Source organism: Alosa alosa, chromosome 2, assembly GCF_017589495.1.
Source record: "Alosa alosa isolate M-15738 ecotype Scorff River chromosome 2, AALO_Geno_1.1, whole genome shotgun sequence".
Lineage (NCBI taxonomy): Eukaryota > Metazoa > Chordata > Actinopteri > Clupeiformes > Clupeidae > Alosa > Alosa alosa.
The window spans coordinates 24239745-24266583 of record NC_063190.1 but is presented as its reverse complement, the minus strand read 5'-3'; the positions used below and the strand labels follow the sequence as shown (position 1 = coordinate 24266583).

Genomic DNA, 26839 nt, shown 5'->3' with positions numbered 1-26839 from the left:
TGATAATTTGTCTGTTACTTCTGTGATTTTTTTTGCACCTGGCACATTTCTGTCTAAAGGGAATCTCATACAGTGCAGCTAGTGTAGATGAAATGATGAATAACTCTCTATGGTCTCCATGTAAATGAGAGTGCATGCTGGAACTAACAATAAACTAACAATTATGTTGCACCTCATACATGGAGATTGTTTTGCTGTACATATGCAATAGGGAAAGGTATGCTGCTTTCTTGAAGTAATATCTCTGTCTTAGAGGAGAATGTGGCATAGCCTAACGGCAAATCTGTATCAACTGGATGAACGACAATTCACCTAAGAGTGCTGTGAAATAAGCTAACCTTAGTAACTCCAAAGTGAGAAAAGACAAAGTGGGATGAAGCTACTCCACTACATGTACAGGGACACATTTTAACATTTACATTGTAGTACTGAAATGTTTTTCCCCCTAAGAAGCAAATGCCATTTGCAACAGCTTACCTGCGTCAAAACGGCAAGAATGGGGAGTGCCGCTCCGTGACGAAATTCACAACTATTTTGTCAGTGGAGAGGAGAAGCGCTCCTCGCGGAAACTGCAGTTGATTATGAACTGTGCTTTGGTTGTGTTCAACTCCAGTGGAGCAGGTAGACGGTCGGAACAGTCAGACCAGAGCGAGGAAAATTACTGCGTTGACTCTCGAATTGTCCATTTATTTAAGTTGATAGTAATGTTGGTGCACCATTGGTTGGTGAATTGGTGATCTCAGTTCCCTGATTTTGGTGATAGCCGAAAAGGAGCGTCCCCAGGCGCTCGTACTGGAGAAAAGCGCATAACGACAATGCGATTCGTTAGACCTCCTTCAACATTTTTGGATGTAGCTTTTTCTACGCTGTTTACCCAGCTACTATTGGCAGCAGTTAAAGGTAAGATGTTTGGTCTTTTCATTGACCTTTCTTGGACTTAACGTTTTTAATATTGGATTTCTTTGATAAGTTTGGCATTTCTCCCTTCATTTACCAAAAACACAACACTGCCTTTACAGCAAAATTCCATATACCATTTGAATCACTATGTGTAGTCTATTCAACCAATTCATGTGTGGTGTGTTTGAATAGCCTAAGTTGTTGACGGCTCCAACATGAATCGACAATCATTTTGCCCTTTGTAGCCTATGTCTTACACTCGCGATTTCCCCATACAGATCAGGCTGGACTAGAATAACTTGCCTTGAGTGGAATTCAACCCAGAGAACAGCCTTGAAATGGCAGTCGTTTAAATTAAGCACTAGTTTAAATGTTTAAATTGCAATGGTTAGTGGTGTGTAAGAGAATGATGCAGAAAGTGACGCGTAAAATGCATTTTAAAAACCTCTATTTCTAACCCTCCAACCACATGACTGACTGACCTAAAAGTACTGTAGGCCACCCTCAACTGTCAACTGAACTCTTCACTCAAGTAGGCTACTGTCAGAATTAACAAGTTAACTTAGTCCATTTCCTGATATTGAATGAATCTCCCAGTTGTGATATTCAATCTTAGTGTGGCTAGGAAAATGCCAGAGGACGTGTGAGGAGGACAAACACGTTTTGTGTGTTAAAATGCAATGTTAATAGCAACGGCAATAGTATGCTAAAGAGTAGGCTTGGCCCAGGTGATTGCCTCTCGGGTAAAATTATGTAGGGTATAACATAATCATGGAAATTAGAAATGAATATGTGTAAATATTATATAAAGTGTCAATCAGACTGTTTCTTCTCGTCCTTGTGCACTGACTGATTTAGATGGACAGATTGTTTACCGCTTCTCATCTGCTCATCAGCTCCAGTCTGGGAGAGGTCTGTAATGTTAAAGCCCTCTAATCATGCACGGATGGGCATCGTAGCATCAAATGAAAAAGCCATTTATTCATACTAATAATAAAGATGGAAATGGAAGAGATGGTGTCATAGCCTGGAAGCTGTGTCACAGTAGTGTCACATAAGTAGTTGCAAAGTCAATGATGGTAAGTTTGACAGTGTTTGTGAAGACAAATGATCCTTTATATTCAGGGTTGGGTCAGATTACTTTGAAATGTAATCCATTACTGACTACAAATTACATGGCAATTTTTCTAATCAGTAACGTAATCAGTTGGATTACCAAAAACATGTAACGTAATCTGATTACTTTAGGATTACTTTTAGATTACTTCAATAAATATGCCCACTAAGTAAAAGACACCACCACAGAATTGATGAAAGAATTCTCATTCTATTTTTCTTCTCCACTCTTCTCCAAACATGCACAACTCAGCTTAACATTTATAAGGGGACACCTGGACAAATAATTTAGCTTTTGCTGGATTTTTTTGACCCATGGACATGGCCTGAGATTGGCATAAAAAAGGGAAGCATTAAACCCAAATTACATAGCCTAGAAATCTAGACGCATCCTATCGGCAGCAAATTAATTTGCTCAGCCTGTAGGTCTAGTATCAAACCATAGGGATTTCTATTGGCTGACGCCGTGGACGTCATTCAATCACAGTGCTCTATTTTGTTAGAGAGTCTTAAGGCGGGCTTAACAGGAATGGCGACAGTCCTGTTACGGTGAACAACAAGGAAGGTGGCTATGGCAAACGAAGAGCAGTTGTTTGAATCGGCGTTGGACTTGGCGTTGGAGGAGTTGGACTTGTGCTTTTCTTTGAAAGTTGAGCAACACAATGCACTTAAGTCATTCCTTTCGAAGAAGTATGTATTTGCCGTTTTGCCGACCGGATACGGATGGTCGTAGCGCTGGCCTATTGCATGCCTAGGCAGTTTGAAAGACAATTCTCTGCCCGCCCCTTGGATTAAGCGAGGTGAATGGCTCGATTCCAGACTATACATTTCAATGATATAGGATGGCCCGCCAGGCTACAAATGACACCATGTCCGTTTCAATTGTGGGGGTGAGAAAATTATTATTTTGGGATGTTTTTCAATCAGGGGGACCTGGTGACTTTCTCAAAGTAAACGGTAACACTAAAACAAGAGGCTACATTAAGATTAGGAGGAAAAGATCAGGCAGTGTGCCGAGAGACCTGCCCCAATAGTAGCCTATGTAAGTTAGTAAGTAAGTATATCTTTTGATCCCGTGAGGGACATTTGGTCTCTGCATTTAACCCAGTCCGTGAATTAGTGAAGTCGAATCGGCAAGCCCAAAGGCTGAAGCCCTAACTAGTAGGCCATAGCTGCCCCAAAAGGCAGCATTTGAACATTAAACCACACAATGATCCAAAACATACAGCCAAACAAGGCAAGAAATGGTTAACAGAGAACAATATCAACATTTTAGAGCGGACCTCAATCCATCAAAAAAGTGAGCACAAGGCCAAAGTGATCGCAAATAATCGTTCCTGCCTCAAAACCCAGATTGCTGCTAAAAAGGTGCAGTCTACAATCATTGTGGAGACATGAAGAGGCTTGGTGGGTATTATATGAACATTTTTGAGAGCTGTGGTGGTAAATAAAGATGTTTCTAGTGTTTGTTTAAATAGAGTATGAATAATTTTGAACACTCATTTTTTTAGAAAAATGTTAAAAAAGATAAAAACACTTTTTTTTTATTCCATGTTTTTACCACATTGTCTTGCAACCTTTTGGCATGTGCAAGTGTCATTTTAAGTAAGAACAAACATATTGGTCAAGATTGGTAAAAATCATTGATTGGTAATCAAAAACAATCAAAAAACATTGGCAAAAAACATTGGCAAAAATCAATATTTGCCAGGGGTATGAATAATTTTGTTCTTAACTATATCTTTAAAAAGTCTAAAAAGTGAACATCCGAATAAACTGCTTGTCAAATTAAAAGGCTATCATAAAAAAGTTGCATTGTTTGCATGATAAAATGTAATCAGGTTATCCCCAACAATGTAACTGTAATCTGATTACACATTTTTTTTATTGTACTCTGGGCTGATTATAGTTACTTGATTTTTGTAATCTGATTACGTAATCCAGATTACATGTAATCCGTTACTACCCAACCCTGTTTATATTAAGCAATAAGATAACATAACATTCTTGGAAAATCTGTGAGATGAAGTTATGTGCTGGAGTTGTGTCATGACAGTAATCCATGAAATCAAATTGGTTGGACACCTGTTAAAAAAAACTGAACTACAACTAAACAAAAACAACAGTAGCAGTGTGACTCAGGCACAAGGCAAAGGCTTTGTTGCCATTCTAGTTGTGAGGTCCTGCATCAAGGTCCAGAGGTCGGGGGCTCCAGGTTTGTGCTTTGTGCGTGATGAGTACTTCCTCCCCCATGGGGCCAAGGACAGGGCAGCCAGCGTCCCATGGGAAGATCTCATAAAGCTTAAAATGGGCATTGGTGTTTCCCACTCAGGCACTCCTTGCCGCATCAAACTCAGAATGTTCTAGTGAGCAAGCCACAACCCCTATAGGCCTATTGCCATTTCTGCTGTACTTGGAGGGATTGGACAGATATTTTTGTCCACTGTATGATACTGTACACCATGGTTCTACATGGTTCTGTTTAAAATGACAGCCAATATTGTGAATATGTTGATGTGTTTGCCACTGAAAGAAAAACACAAAGACTTCCAGCAATATTCGAGGAAACGTCTCATGTGGATTACTGAACTGTGGTGTTTTGCCATAATTAACAGCAACTGACAGTGATTATATTTATGTGTATGGCATTCTCATGTTTTAGGCATATTTATGACAACTTATTCACCCCTCAAGTGGTTATGTGTTCCTGTGAAGGTCGATTTTTCAGCAGTTTCCCAAAGCCTTGTGGCAGATCAGTCAGTGTGTCAACTCAGTCACACGTTTCTAATTCAAACCACTAAAGCCATGGTGGCAGCTGCCAGTTGTTGAAGGGACACAATCAGCTCCCACCAGTCCCTGAGATAATTTGTTTGGAAAGAACACCAAACACAAACCAAACATCAAATATTCCTCAAATTAACTGAACATCACTGTTCATTTGCGGCATGAGAGAAAATAGACTGAACAGGACTTAGATGAATAAACATGTCAAACCTAAAACATTTAATGATGGTATAAATCAGTGGTTCTTAAACTGGGGGTTGCCAAAAATATTGGAGGGGCCACGAAATGATTTGCAGTCTGGATTAAAGAAATTTTTAGAAGGTTAAGGTTTTTAAACAAAGACTGCCATTGACATAATGCCTTTGGTGATAACATAGCCTACCTATGAGAGAAGAGATTTTCTGCCTCTACTTTCAATTCCAATCTCGCAAAATTTCAAAACTAAATTCTACCATTGGAAGGAAGGGAGTCGCGAGACTTGGCCCATGTTTTTTTGGGGGGTCGCCAGACAAAAAGTTTAAGAACCACTGGTATAAATGAATGTAAGATAAAGACTTGGTAAAAGGAAGGTTGTAGTTTGTCATTGCAGTCACACTTTTCCACTTTCCTGACAATTATGTTCCCCTAAAAAAACTCACCACTCACCATGCTCATTTAAAGTCCTGTCCTTTGATATTGTAATGTGCACTCTATTAAAGGCGTCCTATCAGTAGATGTGTTTTTTTTTTTTTTTTTTTTTTTTTTTTCCAAAGGTGTTGATGCTCATTTGCCTCACTGTCCTTTATATCTGGGCGCCACTTCCAGTCTTTGTCTTTGTATTCAGTTAAGCTTGTGGGTACACCAAATTTTTCATGAAGGAAGAAGATGGCAGACCATGTTTTTGTGACATTGCTGCATATGCTGCAGACTCATCTCATCAACGCTTGCTAAGAAGTGGCATTTAATGAGCTCGAGTTCAGTCTTACCATGGATGTATTACCCAGCCCTGTTTGAGTTTCAATAAATGTCTCATGTTCTCTGAGGCTCTGGCTGGTGAGTGGAGGGGACACTGAGTACCTGAGGTGAGACCAGACCGTTCCTTAGCTGGTTGGCTGCTAAGCCTTTCCTGGGCAAAGCTGTTTGTAAGATCCTTGTTCCAGAACACGTTGGGATGGATGGATGGATGGATGGATAGATGGATGGAATAAACTTTAGATGCCCAAAGTGGAGCCATAAACTGGTTCTCTGCCATGGGGAATCAATCATAAAGTAAAACAGAATGTATTGCTTGTAATTTTCCTATTTGTCAAGTGCAGGTAGGCCGTCAAATGTGAACTATGGTCATTTTATTAGACTGGAGAACCAGGGAAGAAAGGCAACTGCCAATAATATTTACCTATTAAATCTACTGCTCTCAGGAGTGCCAGAACATCTCACATGATAACAACAGGGTTATTAATAATGACTTTTATTAGGGGATGTAATGCTTGCTGTTTGCCATGCTTGTCGCACTACTTTTAGTAAGCTTGCACGTAAACAGCGTTGAATTCCTGACCATCTCTCTTACTCTAATTGGATACTCAGAGTTGTGTTTTCTTTGTAACTGTTAATGTTCCCCTCATTGACATTAAACACAACTAATTACAGAGTCCTTGCTTTGAAAATATTCACAGAAGAACTAATCTGAAAAACTAAATCTAAATTTAAACTACGCCCATGTTAGTCAGTGTTTATGTCTGATTTGACTTCACACAAGCAGATAAGTCAGTGACTCCTGTTTTTGTTTCTCTATTTCTCTGTTCTGTCTCGTCTCTCCGTTTCTCAGCTGAGTCTACAGTGGCCAGTCGGGTGGCCGGTCAGGTGTGTCCCCTAGGGCAGTTCCCCTGTGGCAACCTGAGCGTGTGTCTGCCGCAGGTGCTCCAGTGTAATGGACACAAAGACTGCCTGAACGGGGCCGACGAAGATTACTGCGGTGAGAGAGAACATACAGCTGTGTTGGTATTTTGTTTGTTTTTGTTAGTTTGTTTGTGCATGTGTGTTTATGAGTGAATGAATGAGTGAATGAGAGAGTGAATGAGTGAGTGAGTGAGTGATATAAGAGATTTTGAGATGAATGTTTTTATGTCTGTCAGCGACTACTGGCAGTGTTTGGCTGCAAAGTCCAAACACATTGGAACCCATCAGGACAGCTGGTGTTCATGTTAAGTGAGCAGGCTGTGAAAGTAGGCTGTGTGCTTAATGGTTGATCCAAACTGGAAACATAAATGGCATAGATTTAAATGCTTTATTTTTATTTATTTAACCCGTGAATCCTACTGAGATCTTGCATCTCTTTTTCAAAGGAGCCCTGGAATGCTACCAAATGTTTTGAGAAAATTGTGTACATAATACAATTTCTCGCTTTTTTAAAAGTAGAGAAATAAATGAATAATATTATTAATTCATCAATTCATTTTCTCTGCGAAAGCAAGTATTTTTCTCTTCCTCTTGGAACAATGATGGAAATGTAGTCCTTTCCATAAGAGTTTGGTAAGAGAAAAGGGTGTGATGCATAATTCTGTTTATAGGCTAAAAGAATGAGTCCTGCTACAGCAGTCACTCACCATGTAATTGCTGGCTTTTGCTCTACAAGTTACAAGTGGCAGAGTCAGTCAAGCTTAGAGGTTTTTCGTGTGAAGAGAAATTTGCATCATTCCATTTTATTTCATTGTTTACTCTCTTTGTTTTCCCTCTCTTGTTTTTACTGCTTTTTTAGGTGACAACAGCGGGTGGGCAGACATTTTCGACCGCACATTTAACAAAGTAGAATCACAGGACCTCCACCATAATGACTGCTGTAAGTTAGTTATGTGCACAGTGAGTGACATGCATATTCATACACACACGCTCTATTGTATGATTAGGAACTCTCACTCACTAAGGGGGCTGTCATCACTAGGGTTCTAAAAATAGTTTTAATCGGCCATCTTAAATCGCAGGAAGTGAACAGAGATGCATGCACAGTATATTCAGTTTTGGGGAGATCTAAATGCTAGTCACACCTTGTAACGTACATTTAAACCTACATTAAAAAAATGACAACAAGCACAAGGTAAATGGTTAAATACAGATGACATGGATATGATATGCAATTGATTTGCAGGAGACGCAGCTATTTCCCCCATACCGCTGTGTGGGAAAAAAACTATCTTAAAGTTCTTTCAGAAGTGATTTCTATAAACCCATAGAAATTAACTAATTACAGTTTTAGAAAATGTATGAAAATTAAAAAGTGTTATGCACCCTTCTATATCTATATACTGTACTTAGGCTTGTAACTGTGAAAGTGTATGTGTGTTTGTGTGTGTGTCCAACCTGCAGTTCTCCAGTACTACCCAGACAGCTGTGACTGCACCAAAACAGAAGTAGAATGTGTTGATGTTAATCTGCCTGCTGTGCCGATGGTGTCACCCAACGTCACTTGGCTGTAAGACCTATAAACCTCTCAGCATAAGCATTTGGCTGTTCTCTAAATGTGTATCTGGCAGATAATTGTACTGCTGTGGAAGTCAATTACAGTTGAAAAAAAAAAAATAAACATGAATTTCTTTGGTGGAAATGAATTGGAGGCATGCCCCGTCCTTGTGCATCTCCCTATGGGCCAATGCTCTCAGCAAGATACTAGTTTGGCAAGCAGTCTGCATGGGAGGGGATCCACAATCCAGATAAAAATGTGTCATATTTCTTCCTGGCTTGTAAAAAAAGTAGAAAACTTCAAAGTGTGGCGGCAAAGAACATGCAAAAATAGCTGGGGGTGCTACATGACTCTTCAGGCACACAGTGTCTTTTTCAAACGTTTGATTTTCCGTAACATCTGACGTCTTTGCCTGTAATAAAACAGGTCTTTGAAGAGCAACGCCATAAGAGAGCTGTCTGATGATATCTTCTCCGAATACTCCCAGCTTCAGAGACTGTAAGTATCATAGCCTTGCTAAAATATTTGATCAATTCAGCTAAATATGCAGTTACAGTAATGTCCCTCTGCAAGCTTTGAGGAATAGCAGTTGTGATTTCTTTTGGAAGTTTAACATCTAGGTGAAATCTTTTGGAATACATATGTATACAGCACACAAATCTGGCCTGACATGTTTTCTCTTTTCCTCTTCCAAACTCTGGAGACAGACCTCTGGTAACTTGTATTCAAAACATAGGTTCCTCAGTGTTCCTTTGACAAACATAATCGGCAGTCGTCAGTATGGCTTTGGCCGACAACCAGCCCGCTGCTCACTCATCCTTAACCCTGTCAACTCTGGCATTTGGTGGTGGGAATTAGAAGTGCTCTGTCTGTCTGAAGCCTGACTGAGTTTGTTACTCCTCAGTGTAGCGAATGAGTCACAGCCCGTAGTAAACATAGAGAAGTGAAGCTCACAGGGTGTCCATAAGGCCCAGCCCATCACTGTCCTTGGCATCTCCCCTCCCTCCCCCCGATATTGTGTGGTGCTGCTTTAAAGGAGCTTTGTGGAATTCTGTAGGCTTTGACTTGTCTTGAACGTAGTCACACGGCACTTATGCATCAATTTGCATTGTATTTAGTACAAAGAAAGCCATTGATCGGCCCGGCACTAGTTGGTTTGCATGTTAACTTCACTGGATATCTGGACGAAACGGAACGTAGGTGTTTTTTACTTTTATGTCAAAATGGTTGTTCTTCACATCCTGTATGTCTTTAAACCCATAGTAATCATAGTTGTAGTGGTTGTTTACAATCTGAGAATATTTAGGCTATTGGCTGATAAACCCTGGTCAGATGATGGGATGGTCACCTCAAGGGACATCATTTTCTGACAGAATTCTCAGAGACAAACTACACTAACATTAAATGAATATTCCATGACGGCTTCAAATTTATTCATGGCTAACAAATGATTATAACAGATGAGACATCTCTGCACACTGAGATGATGACAGAGTTAACTGTTAGCTGAGCAGTGAGCTGGATAAATAAGCATGCATGTGACTGTGCATAATGGCCGTATTTTCTCTCTTGGCATAGTCATAACAACAAAACTTTCATATCGTAATTCTACATGAGTCCGGGGATAAAGAGGTGCAGTGCACTGAAGTGCATTATGCTCATAAAGTATTCAAAGTGTTTTGAAATTAATATCAGGAGTATATAGTTTCACTCTTTTAAAATGTAGCATTCTTAGCATACATTCCCAGATCAGCCATGTGTTTTATATTCACCTCATCTGGCTGGCTTGACTTTCCCTATTCTTTGACACTAGTACTTGAGGTCATTTGTTTCTGTATTTATTGCCACAGTTTGAACAGTTGGCTAATTGTTTCTCTGTTGGATCCTGACCTCTTGACTGTACTTTTGACTTTGCATTGCTGATGCCTGGACTGCAGCCATGTCTCTGCTCTGCTCCCCTTTGACCCCTGTCCTGTGTGTTTGTGCAGTCCTAACTTTTCAGTGGTGGTATGGGTTTGGTAAATAAACTCTGCACTTGCGTCCACATCCTGGTGACTTATTATTTTCAAGGTCATCCTCATATCTGTCCCAGCAACTTAGGAGAGAAGCAGCAGAGGAATAAATAGATGTTCTTTATTGTCCACAAATGGGGATGAATTTTGTTTGTCAGTACCACACTGACAGGCAATAAATAAATACGTTTTAAAAATTACGCCACTGTACAAAACATATCAGTACAACACAAAGAGGCAATAAATAAGTAAAATAAACACAACAAGACCAAATTTAGAGTATCAGGAGATGCATTAAAAGTTTATAGCTGCCTGTCCACTGATGCAGCATTGGCCACTGATATTAGATGTTGAAATGGAAAAACATTCTCGGAGTTCAGCACCTTCATGGATTAATGTAGGCCTGCCAGTTTGTTTTCTCTCTTAGTGAGTGAAAACATGCTCGATGTCTCCAGGTTCAGAGAGCCAAACCCTGCAAACTCTTTTGTCCAAGCACTGAGATCAGAATCAGGTCATTAGTTTTATCTAGTGCTTGCTAAGAGGGAAAATAAAATATGGAAGGATTGTTATTCTCAAACCAGCCTCAAGAAAAGACATCCCTACTTTACCTGGTGTTACTTGCCCATAGATGTGATGATATACATTTGGTGCCAATTAAAAGACAAGACAAATAAACTGAATAAATGGTCATTGATCCTATCAGCACTGACACGGGAACAAGCTCTGAGGAGAGGGGTATCGCTCCTCCTCTGGCTCATATCTTAAGGCTCAGATTAGAGGCTTTGCTTTTGCTCTGGAAGCATGTAGCATTCCCGTCTGCGATTTGAACAAATCATTGGTGGAAGTACCCTCCAGAATTATTGGCACCTCTGCTAAAGTTGACTAAAACCCGTATAAAAAATAATATGTTGGTGATTTATTGTAATCTCACAATGAAAACAATTAGGAAAATCCAACCTTGAAGGGAAGCACATTTATTTTGAGAAAAAGGAAAATCTCATAAAGAAATAAATATTTTTAACAAAAACACATTGCTCACAATTATTGGCCCTCTGAAGCGTCAAAAAAAGGGTCTTGCTTTCGATGCTGTAGGATTTTATTAATCATGTCCCCTATTTCAATAAAGGTTCATTAAGCAATTAATTGCATGCAAATGAAAACATTTGTTTTGACAGGCTTTCCAAAAGAGAGAGAGAGAAAGAGAGTGTGCTTGTGTGTCGAGGACCTCTGCATGGCTATAAGGGTCTAAGGACCCATATAAGAAAGCAGATTCACTTTGTACATGAGGATTCACTGGACACATACATTTTCATTTGGAAATTGGAAAAGACCATGTGTGCGTATAAGTCATATTTTTATGTACAATTTTGTGAAATTGCTGTTGCCCCCCTTAAAAGGTTTCTTCAGAACAACAGGATAGAGAACGTTTCAGGCCGAGCCTTCAGTGGACTGCACAAACTCAGAAAACTGTGAGTCACTTTTTAATCATTGTGCTTTACATATAGGGTGAAATGAAAATAATCTGTTCCCAGTATCTTTTTTTGCTCTATAATTGGTTCTATTGTTGCTTAGTTGCTGCTGTTTCACATTATGCGCATCAAATTCATTTTAGATTGGTTTCAATGATATGGGATTTTTATCTGGCATATATCATGCTGGGATCATTTCAATGGTCACGGTGCAGGACATAATCAAAGCTTTAAGCAAAGTTCTCAGTTATTGGTTTGCTTTTCCCAAAAATACAATTTTGCCTGACAAATAGTCTCCTTAAAACTTAAGATTTTATGATAGTGATCCACAGTAGGCCTGTTCTGTGTCATTCCGTGACGGTAGTCTTTCAAAGTCTTCGTAGTTTTTTTTGTGTCCACAGGAGGAATGTGTTTTAAATCAAAGAAGATATGGGAAAATTTGGTCATGGCGTTAGTCACCTAAGGCTTCTATTTTGAACACGGTTAGGTGTGGTTTTGTCCTTTCTCCATTTTCCACTATATTGTCCTTGCATTGTCCCCTGTTTAAACAATCCTCTGTGAGTCATCTCAAATTAATTAGTCAGTGGTGAGGGCACTACACAGATGGAGATATCTTTGAATAATGCTGCCTCAGGCTGAATGCCCGTCTGATACATTGTCACATAGAAATGGAAATATGCGACCTGTAGATGTAAGTCAGCTGCCAGTAGCTCTGAACTAAACTGAACTGAACTGAATGATGTTCTTCTGCAGACTGCTCAGTCAGAACTATATCACCTCCCTGAGTGCCGGCGTGTTCCGTGACCTTCATCGGCTGAGATGGCTGTGAGTATATCATCCTGTATTCCAATCAGGTTTCTCCTGACACACCTCACAGGTGCGGTCTTTTCTCCTGCTACTGCTCGAGGGCTGCTAGTGAGTAAGTATAATCAGATAAGTCTCAGATAAGGGCTCTGTGTCATTCAGGGGGTTTGCACTTTTGGGATTCCATTTCCCCTTCAAAGACCCTGTTCCCAGACCAGTGGAATGTGCTATGAGTGCATGAGCTGAGTGTTTGTGTGAGATTGTGTTTGAATGTCCAAGAGGATCAGAGATTTCTTGAAGGTAGATGCTTGTATGTAATGTGTTTTTAATAAGAAATGAATGAGCAATTTGTTACGCTATTGTGAGTGTCTGCCAGAAGGAAGCTTTGTTGGTATTCCTAGAACAAGTTGATTTGTTGGGGTGTGAGCTGGGAAGGCATATTTTGAGTTTTGAACTTGATCATATTTTCAGTTTTATTGAGATAAACATGGTCCTTGTAGTTAACATGAGATATTAAAATTCCATTGAAGAAAGATCAAAAAGTACAATAATGAGATAAAAATGATTATCTGACAATAAACTATTATGGCTCTCTGTGACAAAAGGGGCAAAAAATACATTTTCCATTATTGGGAAAGAGTTAGAAACATAAATATGCTGAGGGTGTTCTCTAGCCTCCTTTTAAATGGTCCCTGCTAACATATTCTGACTCATGTCGTGTTTCCACTGAACATCAGGTTGATCTTCTTTACTAAAAGCACCATGACACTTTAAGACCAAGATACATTGTCCATCACCACTTATGAATCCAATGCAATTAATTGTGACAGTGCATACAAGAGGGATAAAGTTGGCTACAAAGAAATATATTTCAGGAAGACACATAGGAGATAGAGAGAAATTAATATGTATTAAAATATCTGAAGTTGGTATGATGGGTGCCATAAGCCATGTATTTTTTGAGATGTGGACTATATTTTGTGTTATTTTCAAAGGCTAAAAACTTTCACATCAATTCATGTCATTCTTTTTTAGAATTTTGGATCACAACCCTCTACAAAGCATATCTGAGGACATGTTCATTGGTTTGAAGTCTTTGATGTTCTTGTGAGTATCAGCAGACATTCATAAAATATGCTTTAATGTTTTACCAATTAAGGAACCATTAATAAGGACCATTGTCCTCCTAACCTGAGGCTAGGAAGTCTAAGTGTGTTCAAGCCAAAAAGGATGGTAAAACCATAGGGGATAAGTGTACTGTTGCAGAACTACATGCTCACATGCCTACTATTGACAATGGCATAGCCTGAATGCACTGTGAACAGAACTTGTAAATTAGTATTTTATTTCGGGGTTTTTCACCAATATGAATCAAACAGTGTGAGCCATTGTGTGCACAGGCCGGCTTTGGATCTGACTAAGACAAAATATTCAGAAGAAGCCTCAAACAAATTGAATACCTCGCGGGGTCTCACTTCATAAAAAAAAACACTGATGCTCCAGAGATTGCATTTGGTCATTCTCCTCTTCCTCCATGGCTGAACCTGACGAGATTTCCCTCTCATCCCTCAACCATTCGTGTTTTCATGCATTTCCTTTTACACGTTTTTAAAAAAAAAAAAATTATTTGACCTTTATTCCAACTCCCTCTGTGCTCCTCTCCTGTAAGCTCCATTTGTGTTTTTTCTTAAAGGAGAACTCCAGTCTAATGGCATATTTTTCTATGATAATGAGTGTAAACTGTAGTTCACGAGCAAAAGGACGTTAGACTGAATAGTTTTGAGTTAGCAGGCAACCTCACAACGTCATAGGGTCATTCCACGCCAACTCAGCCACCCATGTACATGACACCTTTCAGATTTTGCTGAAAAGCGGTGAAAATATGCCTTATGTCACCAAACAAAGGAATATGAAGTTTCAGGTCAATATCTCAAACGGTTTGCCCATGGCGTCCATTTGAATTTTGAGTGCCACAGCCCTAATTGACACATTGGAATTTCACATCTGTACTACAATTCTGGAGGCAGAATCAACATTCCTTACTGTTTGGGTGAGAGGTGGGTTATATGTGGGAACCTTGCTCAAAAATGAATTTGAATCACTGAGCATAATACAAAGTTATTTCCACTATTTTCATGCTTTATCATCACTAAATTCTCCCTGATCGACATTCCAGACTTCTGGAAACAATGTCCAAAATGGTGCATTATGAAGAATAAAATTCATATTATATCAATTTTTTTATTTAATTAAAAGAAAGAACAAATATGTATCTTTGTCTGGTATAAATCCCATTAGGATCATCAAGTGCCCACATGGTCATTTGGGGGTCCAAATATGGTGTTGCAAAAGAGTCACCTCTGCCGGAGATGGTTTTTGGACCCCCATAAAACCCCCACCAGTGGTACCATACACTTCAAATTAATTTTGGCAAGAGCAAGGTTCCCACATACAGTATAACAAATAATCCTGTTTAGAAAAAATCTGATTATTAATTGTGGTGCTAGGGCCACCCAAAAAGTGAAAAATCACACATGCCGTCAACAATTTTTAGGACTTTGGTGACCCACCTCTTACCCAAACAGTAAGGAATGTTGATTCTGCCTCCAGAATTGTGTAGTACAGTCTACAGTGAACTACCAAACCAGTTTCCAGCCTTCTACCACTATTAGAACAGACGTTATGGGCTTCCAAAAATGGCAAAAGATGAAATGTGAAATTCCAATGGGAATTTGGGCCGTGGCACCCGAAATTCAAATGGACGCCACGGGCAAACCGTTTGAGATATTGACCTGAAAATTCAGATTCCCTCGTTTGGTAACATAAGGCATATTTTCACCGCTTTTCAGCAAAATCTGAGAGGTACCATGTACATGATAGCCGATATTGGCTGTTTTCACATGGAATGACCCAATATAATGTGCACAGCTTTGAGGGAGATATAGTGCGTTTCAAACCACTACCCAACAAGCAATGCCCTGCTATAGCTTCAAAGGATCTAAAAAGCCCATCTAAGGCACAGCCAAGATACTTCATGACATCACTTCATATGATGCTCCTCTCTTCACTCACCTAATAATGCATTCCAAATTGTCCTCTCATTCACACATTCACAATATATTAATGCGAACCTGCTTGCCACAACACTTTGAACAAAGTCCAACCCGGAATAGTGTGAGAGTTTTACTCTCCTTCTCCTTGTAACTAAACCCCATTTGAAAATCACAGACTTCGGTTACGGAACTGATTTAAATGGCAATCTCATAGGCCATACAGTATCTGTAATCTGACATACTTTACAGTACTTCGCCATTTTAGAGTGCATCACATGAAAGCATGCCTGTGAGCTGCTGGTGTTTGTGTTTTCCTCCAGGTCCCTGGTGAACACATCCCTCACGCGACTGCCTGACTCCAGCCTGTGCCACCACATGCCGTTCCTCAGCTGGCTGTGAGTGACATTCCTCTCCAGCATGTATTAGACCGCCTGCTCTGCACTTTGACGTTTCTGCTTGAGTTACTTGAAGCTTAGTGATCACTCCTGATGTGCTGTCCCCTTTTAAATGTATTGTATTTTTTTCTGTGGATTGGGATGGCATGGACTTACCACGGTTGAAAAGCAAGAAATTACAGAGATTTTGCGATTTACCGCTTTACCCCAACCCCTGGTATTGCGGTCTTTGGGTAGAACTAGGGCATTATTAGGGCATCTGATCATCTGATGTTAATGGAAACCAGTCTGAACCACTTATTCCATTACATATGACTGTGATCAGTCTACAGGGGGTCAAGGCGTCATCTACCTGTGCCCCGTCTCTTTGTATCTCTCTGTTTCTCTGTCCCTCATCCCCCTTCTCTCTCTCAGGATGTGGTTTGTAAGTGCACTTCCCATGCTTTTGGAGTCCCTGGGGCACAGAGATCATGCTTTAGCATAGTAATAGATTTATGTTGTGGCGCCCTGTTTTCGTGCAGCCTAATCGAACTTCACAATCTCAATTAAAGCGCTAATAGTGTTATCGCTACATCTTCATCAAATGGCCTGAGGTGATGCATGAAGCTTAGGAGCAGGTCTGGATTTATGGACAGTATTTATAGAGAGAGAAAGCTTTCCAGTGGATAGCCACTTGTTTCTGAGCACTGATATTTACAGCTGAATTTGCTTTATTAAGCTTGCTGCCAGAGAAATGTTTTAAAGTCATTTTAATGTTTGTATTTTATTATACTGGAAGGATGGGGCGTCATGGTGTAGTTGTTTTTGGCTTGTCTTATTTATTCATCTTAACTAAATGCAGGTAGAGTGGCCTAAGTGTCTCTCTTTTTATGTTCAGCACGGTCGTAATCGTAATATACTTTGAGGGGACATGCCCCCCAGTATTCAACTATGCTCAAAATGTCCCTCCAATGTAAATAAATAAATTGTTATGCTACAATTGCATTTCACTCACCGCTGTCCAAAATAATCACTCACAGATGTAACCGCAAACTTAACGTATCATAATGCATTTTGTATGTCAGTTGTTAATGTGACATTTAAAGGTGAAGTCAGCGACATGATTTTTGATGATTCTTGAATTTCCCCTTGGGGATCAATAAAGTATCTATCTATTTCAAGCCCATAGCATGTTTTTTCACATTTAGCAATCATTTACCTCAACCGCTAGCTGCCCATTCCATGATTACACTGAAAAAGAAAAAAATGTACTCTGGAGGCAGCCCAGGCTCCGAAAACTGGAATCAAACAAAGTGGACGCAGCCTGTCCCCCAACCAAAATCTCCTCTGAAGTCAAGGGCTGGCGTGCTTTTAAAGGGCCGGCTCCGCCCACCCGCAACAGGTCTCACCTGTACACAATTACAGAAAGGAAACAACAGCAACAACAAAGAAGGAAACAGCACCACCAAAGGTAGTGGAGGGACGTAACAATACAAAATATCTCAAAAACGTATACAGAAACTCTGGAGCCCTATAGTTCAATAAATAACTAAAACAAATAAAATATATAAATAAAACAAAACAATAGTGTTACTGCCTTAACCCTTTAATGCGCAAGCTAGGCTTACCCCTTCCAATGCGTAACATGGGTCAAAAATGGCCCGCACTCATTTCCTATGGTAACTCATGCATAGTTGTCTTTTTATTTGCAATATTTTAACAAATATATGTATTTTATCTTTCATTATGTCAGATATCCATTAAATAACTTGTTTGTGATCACTGCAAATCATATTTTTTATCTTTTCTCTACAAACAAGGTTTTTGCATTATTACAGCCAGTTTTCAGACATGGGTCAAAAATGACCCGCATTCATTTCCTATGGTATTTCATAAATATTTGTGTGTTCCTTTCCTATATTTATTGATTTTCTGAACAAACATATTTTTTTCTATTGTTTATGTGTGTGGGACAAAAAGACCCATGCATTCAAGTTTGTAATGTTTTTAATAAAAATAAACTATAACAACATTTTTTGTTAAAACACAAATCTTAGAATAATGTTCTTAGACTTACTATAGTGTTTTAATCCAAATAGCACTATATCATAAGTTTATTTCTCAATTTGTCACACGTTAAAAACACAGATAACTAATATCACTTATGTTGGACTGTGTACTATGTCTATAGTATTGTGAACTGTAGTGAACGTCACCAAAAGTGTAGTTAATTCACTTGGGAATAGGAAATAATTATCCATAACATGGTCACCCCACCATTTGATATTTCATGTCTTATATGCCCCACACAAATGACCACCATGTTTGTGTTGTGTTTGTGCATCCTTGCACATAGGTCAGTTTCTTACTTTTAGTGTCATTGGTAGATCAGATATCTTCCTTTTCTCTTGACCATCATGTCTGATATCACATTGTGACTGTGGTTTCTTTGTCCCACATCTTTTCATATCCATATACTGTAGCTCAGGAGGTCAGACGTGCCCTTCATGCATGTGCTTCTTCATATGTGTCATGAGAATACTTCACCTAGCTCCATTTTGAACATCCATAGTAACTACACCGATACAATCAGGATGCTGATCAGTTAAACTGCTATTAGTATTGAGGGTTGACAACTTGCAGCACTCTGGACCAGGGAACCATGAGTCATATTTATGTTCTCTGCATAGATGTGTAGGCATACTAATGAAAGCAAGGATAGAGATGGCCCATGTGTCTATAGTGCTCTTGTCCAATGTATTGGATGCACTTGATGCATATACTAATTGCACAATACCCTGATAGTAAGCTGGGCAAAGAGCTTGTCATGCCACACAGGATAAGCAGTGTGGAGGTCACTTCCTTCTTCCAAACACATATAGGCTGAATCCCAAGACCCCCTAAGTTGTGAACCCTCAAAAACAGAACTGACATGAATCAATTTTACGTTTGGCCTGATGGCAGTTAAGTCTTTGAGGGTTCAGGGCTGATGGAGGGATATTGAAATTCACCCATTACTTACAATAGAAATATGTAGAAAAAGGAAACCAAACAGAGCCATAAAAGGACATCAGAGAGGAAGGACACGTGAAGTGGAAGAGGAGCTAGAGCTGCACAGAAACCAACAATACTAAAAGTTGGAAGCGGTGTTTCCAATGCACTAGGACTGTGTACAAGGGCAAACATGTAATGTTAATTTGCATGTGTCATGTCATGTAGTGCTGAAATGGCCATTTAGTGTACCCATGTGTTTTACTTAATTAGCTTCAGTTTATTTGGACACATTCACCACATTCTCTATACTTCACATATAATATATTTCAATACGTGTGATTGGTTATTAGTGATGTCATGTGTGATAAAGTGAGATATGATAGATGAAATATGTGTATTTCACATATTTCAACTATTGTATGTGCTGTTATTTTGTTTAAAACAATTACAACCTAATACTTTTATCAAAGTAATTGTTTTAATATATATTGTTTTTGCTTCTAATCAAAAGTGCACACAGGGGTCACATTTGACATATGTCTGTAAACTTGATTTAGTAATAGAAAAAACTATATTTGTAATTATTTGAAGTAATCAAAAAGATTTTTACTGAACAACTGTAAAATGAACTGCAATATTCATATAGCAAAGGAATACCCAGCCATGTATGAAAAAGCATGGGAAATGAATGCGGGTCATTTTTGACCCATGTCTGAAAACTGGACGAAGTAATGAAAAAACTGTGTTGTTGTTAATGTAAAAAAGGAAAAAAGGAAAAATTATGATTTGTAATAATCAAAAACAAGATATTACATTTATATCTGGAATATTGACTGATGAAATAAATAAATTCCTAAAATATTGCAAATATAAACACATGTATGCATGAATAACCATAGGAAATGAATGCTGGTCATTTTTGACCCATGTTGCGCATTAAAGGGGTAGTGATACATACATGTAAACCTTTTCTAAAAAATAAAGAATGGGAAAATGAAAATAGAGATATGTAATGGTTAAAAACAAGTTAATTGAGGAATTCATGGAATACTGGATGATGAAATCAATTTATCGCAAAAATATTCAACATTTTAAGTCATCCGGGTCACTTTTGACCCAGGTTATGCATTAAAACAGACTCTGAGGGGGACATAACCAGGTTTTGTGCAGATCAGATACTGTGGGATGATGTGTGCTGAGGGCTCTTGTGTGGGGATATGTACTGTTGGTGAACCAGGAAGTTCTGGCTGTGATGCTTTTAAACCTTTTCCCTAGGGCATTGACAGGATGAGAGCGGTCCCTGACTATTTTCCCTACCAATTTAAGCAGTCGGATGTTGATTTTAGATGCTGTCCTGACAACCCTATTTAGCGCCATCTTGTCGTCGGCTGAGCAGTTACCAAACCAGATTGTGATAGATAATGTGAGAGCACTCTATCACAGCTCTGTAGAAGTTCCTCATCCCAGCCTTAGACACCATTTCCTCTGGACACTGGTGAGCTTTCTTCACAATATGGTTGACATTAACCTCCCATTTGAGGTTGGAGATGGTGGTGGTACCCAGGAACTTGAAACTGTTCCCCCAGTCTACGGCTTGGTCAGTGATCAGAGGTGAACGCCTATTTCTATTTTTGCAGAAGTCTACCATCTCCTTAGTTTTGGAGATGTTGAGACTTTTCAGTACACCATTATCCTTGTAAGGATACTTCTGCTCTATAAGCTGTTTCATTATTACAGTCAATCACACCTACAGTGGGGTCATCTGCAAATTTGAAGATCTGACTGAGTCATGGTGTGAGACAATCATTGGTGTAAAAAGAATAAAGGAGTGGGGACAGAACACACCCCTGGGGGGCGCCAATGCTGGTGGATATTGTCTTGGATAGTTTATTGTTAATTCTTGTAATTTACCGGTATTGGTTAAGAAGTTCTGTATCCACACATGGATACACCCAACCCAAGGAGTTTCTCATAGAGCCTTACTGGTATGATGTTATTAAAAGACACGGAGCTAAAGTCAATGAACAGTACCCGTGCATAATGTGTCTTTTCCTTCTAGATGTTGTAAGATGTCATGAGCACAGAGGGAAACCACATCCTCAACAGATCTGTTTTCTCTGTAAGCAAAAAGCGAAATGGAAGGGACACACTAGGCAGGTGGTTAGTAAATATTCGCTCAAACACTTCCATTATGACTGAAGTTAAGGCCACTGGTCTATAGTCATTAAGACAAGTGATGTTAGTCTTTTTAGGTATGGGAATTAAAATGGCAGATTTAAAGCATGCTGGAATCAGTTAAAGATGTCAGTAAAGACCATAGATAGCTCATCAGTGCACCATTTGATAGTGGATGCAGAGACCAGGTCAGGGCCGGATGCTTTCCTGCAGTTCTGTCTTTTCAACAGATTCCTGACCTCATACTCTTCTATCAGAAATGGTGGGTCAAGGGAAGTGGCATTGTAGGGGAGGTTGGAGCCGTTTGTGGACTTAGGGCCCTATTTTGGCGACCAGAAACAGATGATCAGAGGCACAAAGCTTAAAGCGATGGTTCGGAGTAATTTCACCCTAGGGTCGTTTGCACCATGACCCCGAGCCAAACACCCTCCCAGAACCTGTTTTCCCTTGGTCGAACCCTGGTCGAGTAGCGCTGTCAGAAATGAATGAGTTTCTGCAGTCGTAATGGTACCAACTTTTATCTCGTAAATTACCCCACTAATAATGCCCTGAATGGTACAAAACTTCTACAGTAGTACAACTATGTTCTTTACTCATAAAACGAGGCATTGAAAAGTTTGTAAATACACCAGAAGTTTATTTAAATGACACTTGCCTGATGGATGCTACTATCTGCTACTATACCGCTGCGTCCTTCCGTACTTCCGTGATTTGGGAAAAGCCCATAAAAGTCCTGGCAGGAAGCATGCATAAGGATGTAGATCCAGGAATGCACTAATATTTCGTTCGTAGTAGCAGTTTGCAACAATTATTAGTTAACACTAAGTTGTAAACACTTCAGAAAAAAAGTATTAAAAACGTTGATCGCTTTCTGAGGACCCTAGGGTGAAATTACTCCGAACCATCGCTTTAAGAACATGTCCAGTCCACATTCGGCTTGATTTTGTGATCAGACTTGGTGCATTGTTCAAAAGGGTTGTTCTTCTGTTTCTTAATCAGTCATGGGTGTGTTTTTGGTGTAACAACTTTAAACCAATGAGAGTGACATTTGTCATTTCCTTTAACAGCAAGCAGCGCGACTTCAAACAGCACATCTATTTTGACAGTCAGCAGCGCATTTGAAGGAATCTTGCTTGTGAGAAGTCCATGGAACAGAGGGATTCCACTAAACCTTGCTTTACTAAAACCTGTTTGTGACTAGCAGAGTATAGCCTATATGCATCTGCACTTGGCTATTATTCAAACTCATAGGCAAAGTGAAACTAACTTCACCGTGAACTCATAGTCAACGACAAAACAGTTCTACACAATTCTTTACTTTCACTATTGACTGACAAGGGGTTACCATCGAAAACATAGCCTGAACTTATTCCAATAATGTTCGAATGACTGAATAAAAATCTTAAAGTGTAAGTTCAGTGTAAAATGACCCATAGCCCTGTTGTATAAGCTCACCACATGCAGCCCATCGGAAAAAGAATGAGACATTTGGGACAACATAGGCCAAGTTATGGACAGGCAGCTTAAAGCAGACCTATGAGGCATCAAAACTGAAACTGAAATTAACTCCCCACTGCCCCATGGGTCTGCTTTAAGTCTGATGTCACCTTTCAAAGTACTCGACAGGTTTGTCTTTGACAGGGGTGCTTAGTTTGCATGTAGCATTTTTGTTTTGATGGTTTCATGCTCTCATGTGCCAGCAGTTCACTGCACACCACACACTGGGGTTTCAGTCCCATTTTGTCCTCAATTTAAGTGAATCCATGTCCTACTTTAAATATTCAGGGTTGTAGCCTACTTGTGTATACCAGGGAAGGGATAAATTAACATGACCTGTCACATTAACATAGTCTATGTCCACGGCAATGACTGATATACGAATAAAGTCTATCAAAATAAAGGTCCAATTTTAGATATTTAGATTTAGGTCCAATATTAGATCTGATAAAGTAGCACTTAAAATGGCATTTCTTTTTTAACCCACAAGCTCCGCGACTCACCCAGAACGGTTCCACGACCCACTTTTGGATCACGACCCACTAGTTAAGAACCACAGTTTTAGAAGGTGTAAGGTAGCGATTTTTAGATCATATGCCAGACCATACCTTATGTTGTTAATTGCCACATCCCTGGGTGCAAGGTTAACTGCTCATTGCTCCGATCTACAACCCCAAAACAGAAAAAGTTGGGACGTTGGGTAAAGTGCAAATAAAAACAGAATGTGATAATATACAAGTTGGATAGGTTAGACACTTTGATAGGCCCCCTCCTCTTTAAGTGTAAGTATATATAGTAGCCTACTCTTTTGATCCTGGGAGGGAAATTTGGTCTCTGCATTTCTGGCGTTTACAAACGGAAGTTCGGGATGAGCATGACAGAATTTGCCACGCCTCTTTCAATCAGACAGGTTACTTATTTGCAGTCTGCCTCTACCTGCCGAAGTTGCAGCATCGGCGTCACTCCGCTTGCAAGACGCGTTTGGTCAAGTTAGGAGCCAAGTCGCCGTTTGTGCAGATTGGCTTCCCCAGCGCCTTCTCGGCCATCCAATCGCTTGCCAGCGAATAACAGCGATAGCCGCCGCAAGACCCGAAGAAGGAGAGCTACTCCACGGACCATAGCTTTGATTAGAGAAGAGTTGGATGTAGGATCGATTGCCCTTGTTACACAAGGAAAGCAGACCTGCTTTGCCTTTTCGAACAATCCGTTTATCTTTTTTCTCCTAGGCTACTATAGCCAATCAACCGAGCACCAGGTTTACCCTAACTCAATGTTGGCGTTGGCCGTAAGGCAGCTGATACACAGGAGCTGTTGCTCTGTCGCTTATTGCCAAGAGGGCAAGAAAGGGATTTTTCTCCTTTAAACGTCTGGGAGTTTTTTCGCCTTCCTCTGTGTTCAGAGAGTGCCAGCATATTAAAGCCCTTCCCTAGCTGAACAAGGGAGCACCTACACCAGTGTGTAGCTCTGCTCCTTTAATAGCTGAGCCTTGGAGCACCTGCACCAGCATCTGTTCCTCGGAATCCTCTCTAATAATTTGTTGCTGCTCATCACTGCTCTTGCCGTTATAGCTACCGCAGTTAGCTACAGCAGCCTATTTTAATTGCGTAGGCCTTACTGCTAAACATTGGGGTGCATTAGATGTTGAACTTCACAACCGCGGGCTGTTATTTTCAACATCTACTCTCTCTTGCAGCCCTATACAATTTGGGTAATTACTTTTTCCATCGCATGGATAGATCCCCCTCCAGACTACGGACACTCCGCTTCTGGTTTCAAACGCAGCTCAACGCTGTTCTAACGCAAATCACTTCAGGACCCTGGCCAGAGACTTCGCCAAACATGCTTTTCTATTATGCTATTATATCTGTTTGCAAATTACGGAATGTGAACTAAAGCAATGGCGCCAAACGAAAGTTCGGAGGAAACATTGGCCACGCCTTTCAATCAGACAGGTTATTTATTAGCTCTGCCTCTACCTGCGACCCATCACTCTGCTTGCAACCCACCAACCGCCAACCCTTCGGTTACAAGCCCGAAGCCCCAACCAGTTAGCCTGACGAGCCAGACCCACATTAAAATGTAGGGTCTGGGCACTCACCGTTCGCAGTGCTCAGTCCGAGGGGCGGATAATCAGTTGTCTTTCAAATTCCCTCTGCACGCAATAGGACAGCGGCAGCGCTATGAGTCCCATGCGTTTCCCACCAGCGGAGCTAGTTGGCTAGTTCAAACATTTGCCAACTTAATAAAAGCTTAACTTGTGTCACACTGTTCGCCAGCAGCAACATCCATCTTATTTGTTTTCAAGTTGCAGGGAATTCAAGCCAAACCGTTGCAATTCTGCCATCAATCATTATGTTAAGCCCACCTAACGACTCTATACACGATTTCATTGGCCTGATTAAGTTTCGATTTCTGGAGCTCACAAGCCAACGCAGAGTTGCTAGACTAGCCCTGGAAGCAAATGTAATTTGCTGCCGCTAGGGGCGCGTCTAGATTTCTAGGCTACCAACCAGTAGGCCTTACACAACTTTATCACAAATACACAAAATTATCATTACAAAACTTTTCCTGCATTTTGTTACCCCAGTCCCAACTTTTTTTGAAACATGTTGCTGGTATCAAATTCAGAACTAACATATATTTTCCATGAAATTGTCAAATTTGTAATTTTCAACATTAGATATGTTGTTTCTGTCCTTTGTGCAACTAAATATGAGTTTAAGAGATTTGCAGATTATTGCATTCTGTTTTTATTCACATTTTACACAATGTCCCAACTTTTTCTGTTTTGGGGTTGTATCTGCAGTGGCTTCCTAGGAGGTTTGGGGATTTTGGGGGAGGCTGATGAGGAATAAGGCCTTTCTCGACTCTGTCTGGTCATCTTGACTTTTCGACAGCCTGACTTTTCCAGACGGTTGCAGCACAGTCCTGTGTGAGAAATCCGCTCACTCAGAAAGAGATGGGCAGACGAGGCATGATCACAATCTTTTTTTCCTGTCATGGAGTTGACCAGTTGAATGATCATTGAAGAACAGCACTGACATGTGACTATTGAAGACTACCGTAATTATGACCGCCGCGCAGCGAAGCGGCGGTCATATAGGTTTAGTCAGATTTTTTTCTTTTTTCTTTTTTCGCGTACCCAAATTTCCGTCAATGATTCCTGGGACACTGAAAGACCGGGGGTAAAACTTGGTGGGCATGTAACCCCACATGGATAGCATGGAACCATCGTTTTCGTTTTGATCTGTAGACCCCCGCTGGACTGGACCCCCGAAAGGAGGGTAGGGGCAGACACAGTTTTCTGTGAATATCTCGAAAACCGTAGGGTTTAGGAGGACCATTTTTTTTTTTTGTATGTTGATCTCAAGGGGCCATGTCAACCCATTCCATAACCACTCATTTCATGTATAGCGCCACCTAGTTAAACACAAAAAAGTAAAAATGAGGTGTTGTAATTGAAGGTATCTGTGACCTAACATAGTCAAAACTGCACGAAATTGGAAGTGTAGGATCATTATGACACCCTCTGTATGCACGCCAAGTTTTGTGGAATTCCGTTCATGGGGGCCACACAATAAATTAATTTATGTTACTATACACCAACTGGCCTGTAGGTGGCCGGAGACAGTTTTCTGTGAATATCTCGAGAACCGTAGGGCCTAGGAGGTCCACCTTTTTTTATGTATGTTGGTCTTAAGGGGGCATGTCAACCCATCCCATTACCACTTATTTCATGTATAGCGCCACCTAGTTAAAAATGAAAAAGCAAAAAATTAGGTGTTTTCATCACAATATCTCTGGCTGACAAGGTCAAAACTGCACGAAATTAAAAGTGTAGGATCATTATGACACCCTCCGAATGCATGCCAAGTTTTGTGTACTTTCATTCATGGGGGGCCTTACAATAAAATAATTTATGTGTACATTTAGTGACGTACACCAACAAGGATTCCCGGGACACTGAAAGACCGGGGTACACAAAACTTGGTGGGCATGTACCCCCACATGGATAGCATGGAACCGTCATTCTTCGTTTTGATCTGTAGCCCCCGCTGGACTGGACCCCCTGAAAGGAGGGTAGGGCAGACACAGTTCTCTGTGAATATCTTGAGAACTGTAGGGCCTAGAATGACCAATTTTTTCCATATGTTTACCTCCAGGGGTCATGTTAACCCATTCCATGTGCACACATGTGCATAAACAGATACACACGCACACACATACA

At 40.2% G+C, this 26839-nt stretch overlaps 1 protein-coding gene across 1 annotated transcript in view; it reads left to right on the top strand.

Annotated features, from left to right (window-relative positions):
• The first annotated feature begins 530 nt into the window (after positions 1 to 530).
• Positions 531 to 26839, top strand: part of rxfp2a (relaxin family peptide receptor 2a) — a 47674-nt gene continuing 21365 nt past the window's right edge. Inside the window, exons 1-9 of the mRNA XM_048237848.1 lie at positions 531 to 900; positions 6605 to 6751; positions 7535 to 7615; positions 8140 to 8245; positions 8660 to 8731; positions 11643 to 11714; positions 12468 to 12539; positions 13554 to 13625; positions 15892 to 15966. Coding sequence (XP_048093805.1) covers positions 816 to 900; positions 6605 to 6751; positions 7535 to 7615; positions 8140 to 8245; positions 8660 to 8731; positions 11643 to 11714; positions 12468 to 12539; positions 13554 to 13625; positions 15892 to 15966 — 782 coding nt within the window. The 5' untranslated portion in view covers positions 531 to 815. The remainder of the gene's footprint in view (positions 901 to 6604; positions 6752 to 7534; positions 7616 to 8139; positions 8246 to 8659; positions 8732 to 11642; positions 11715 to 12467; positions 12540 to 13553; positions 13626 to 15891; positions 15967 to 26839) is intronic.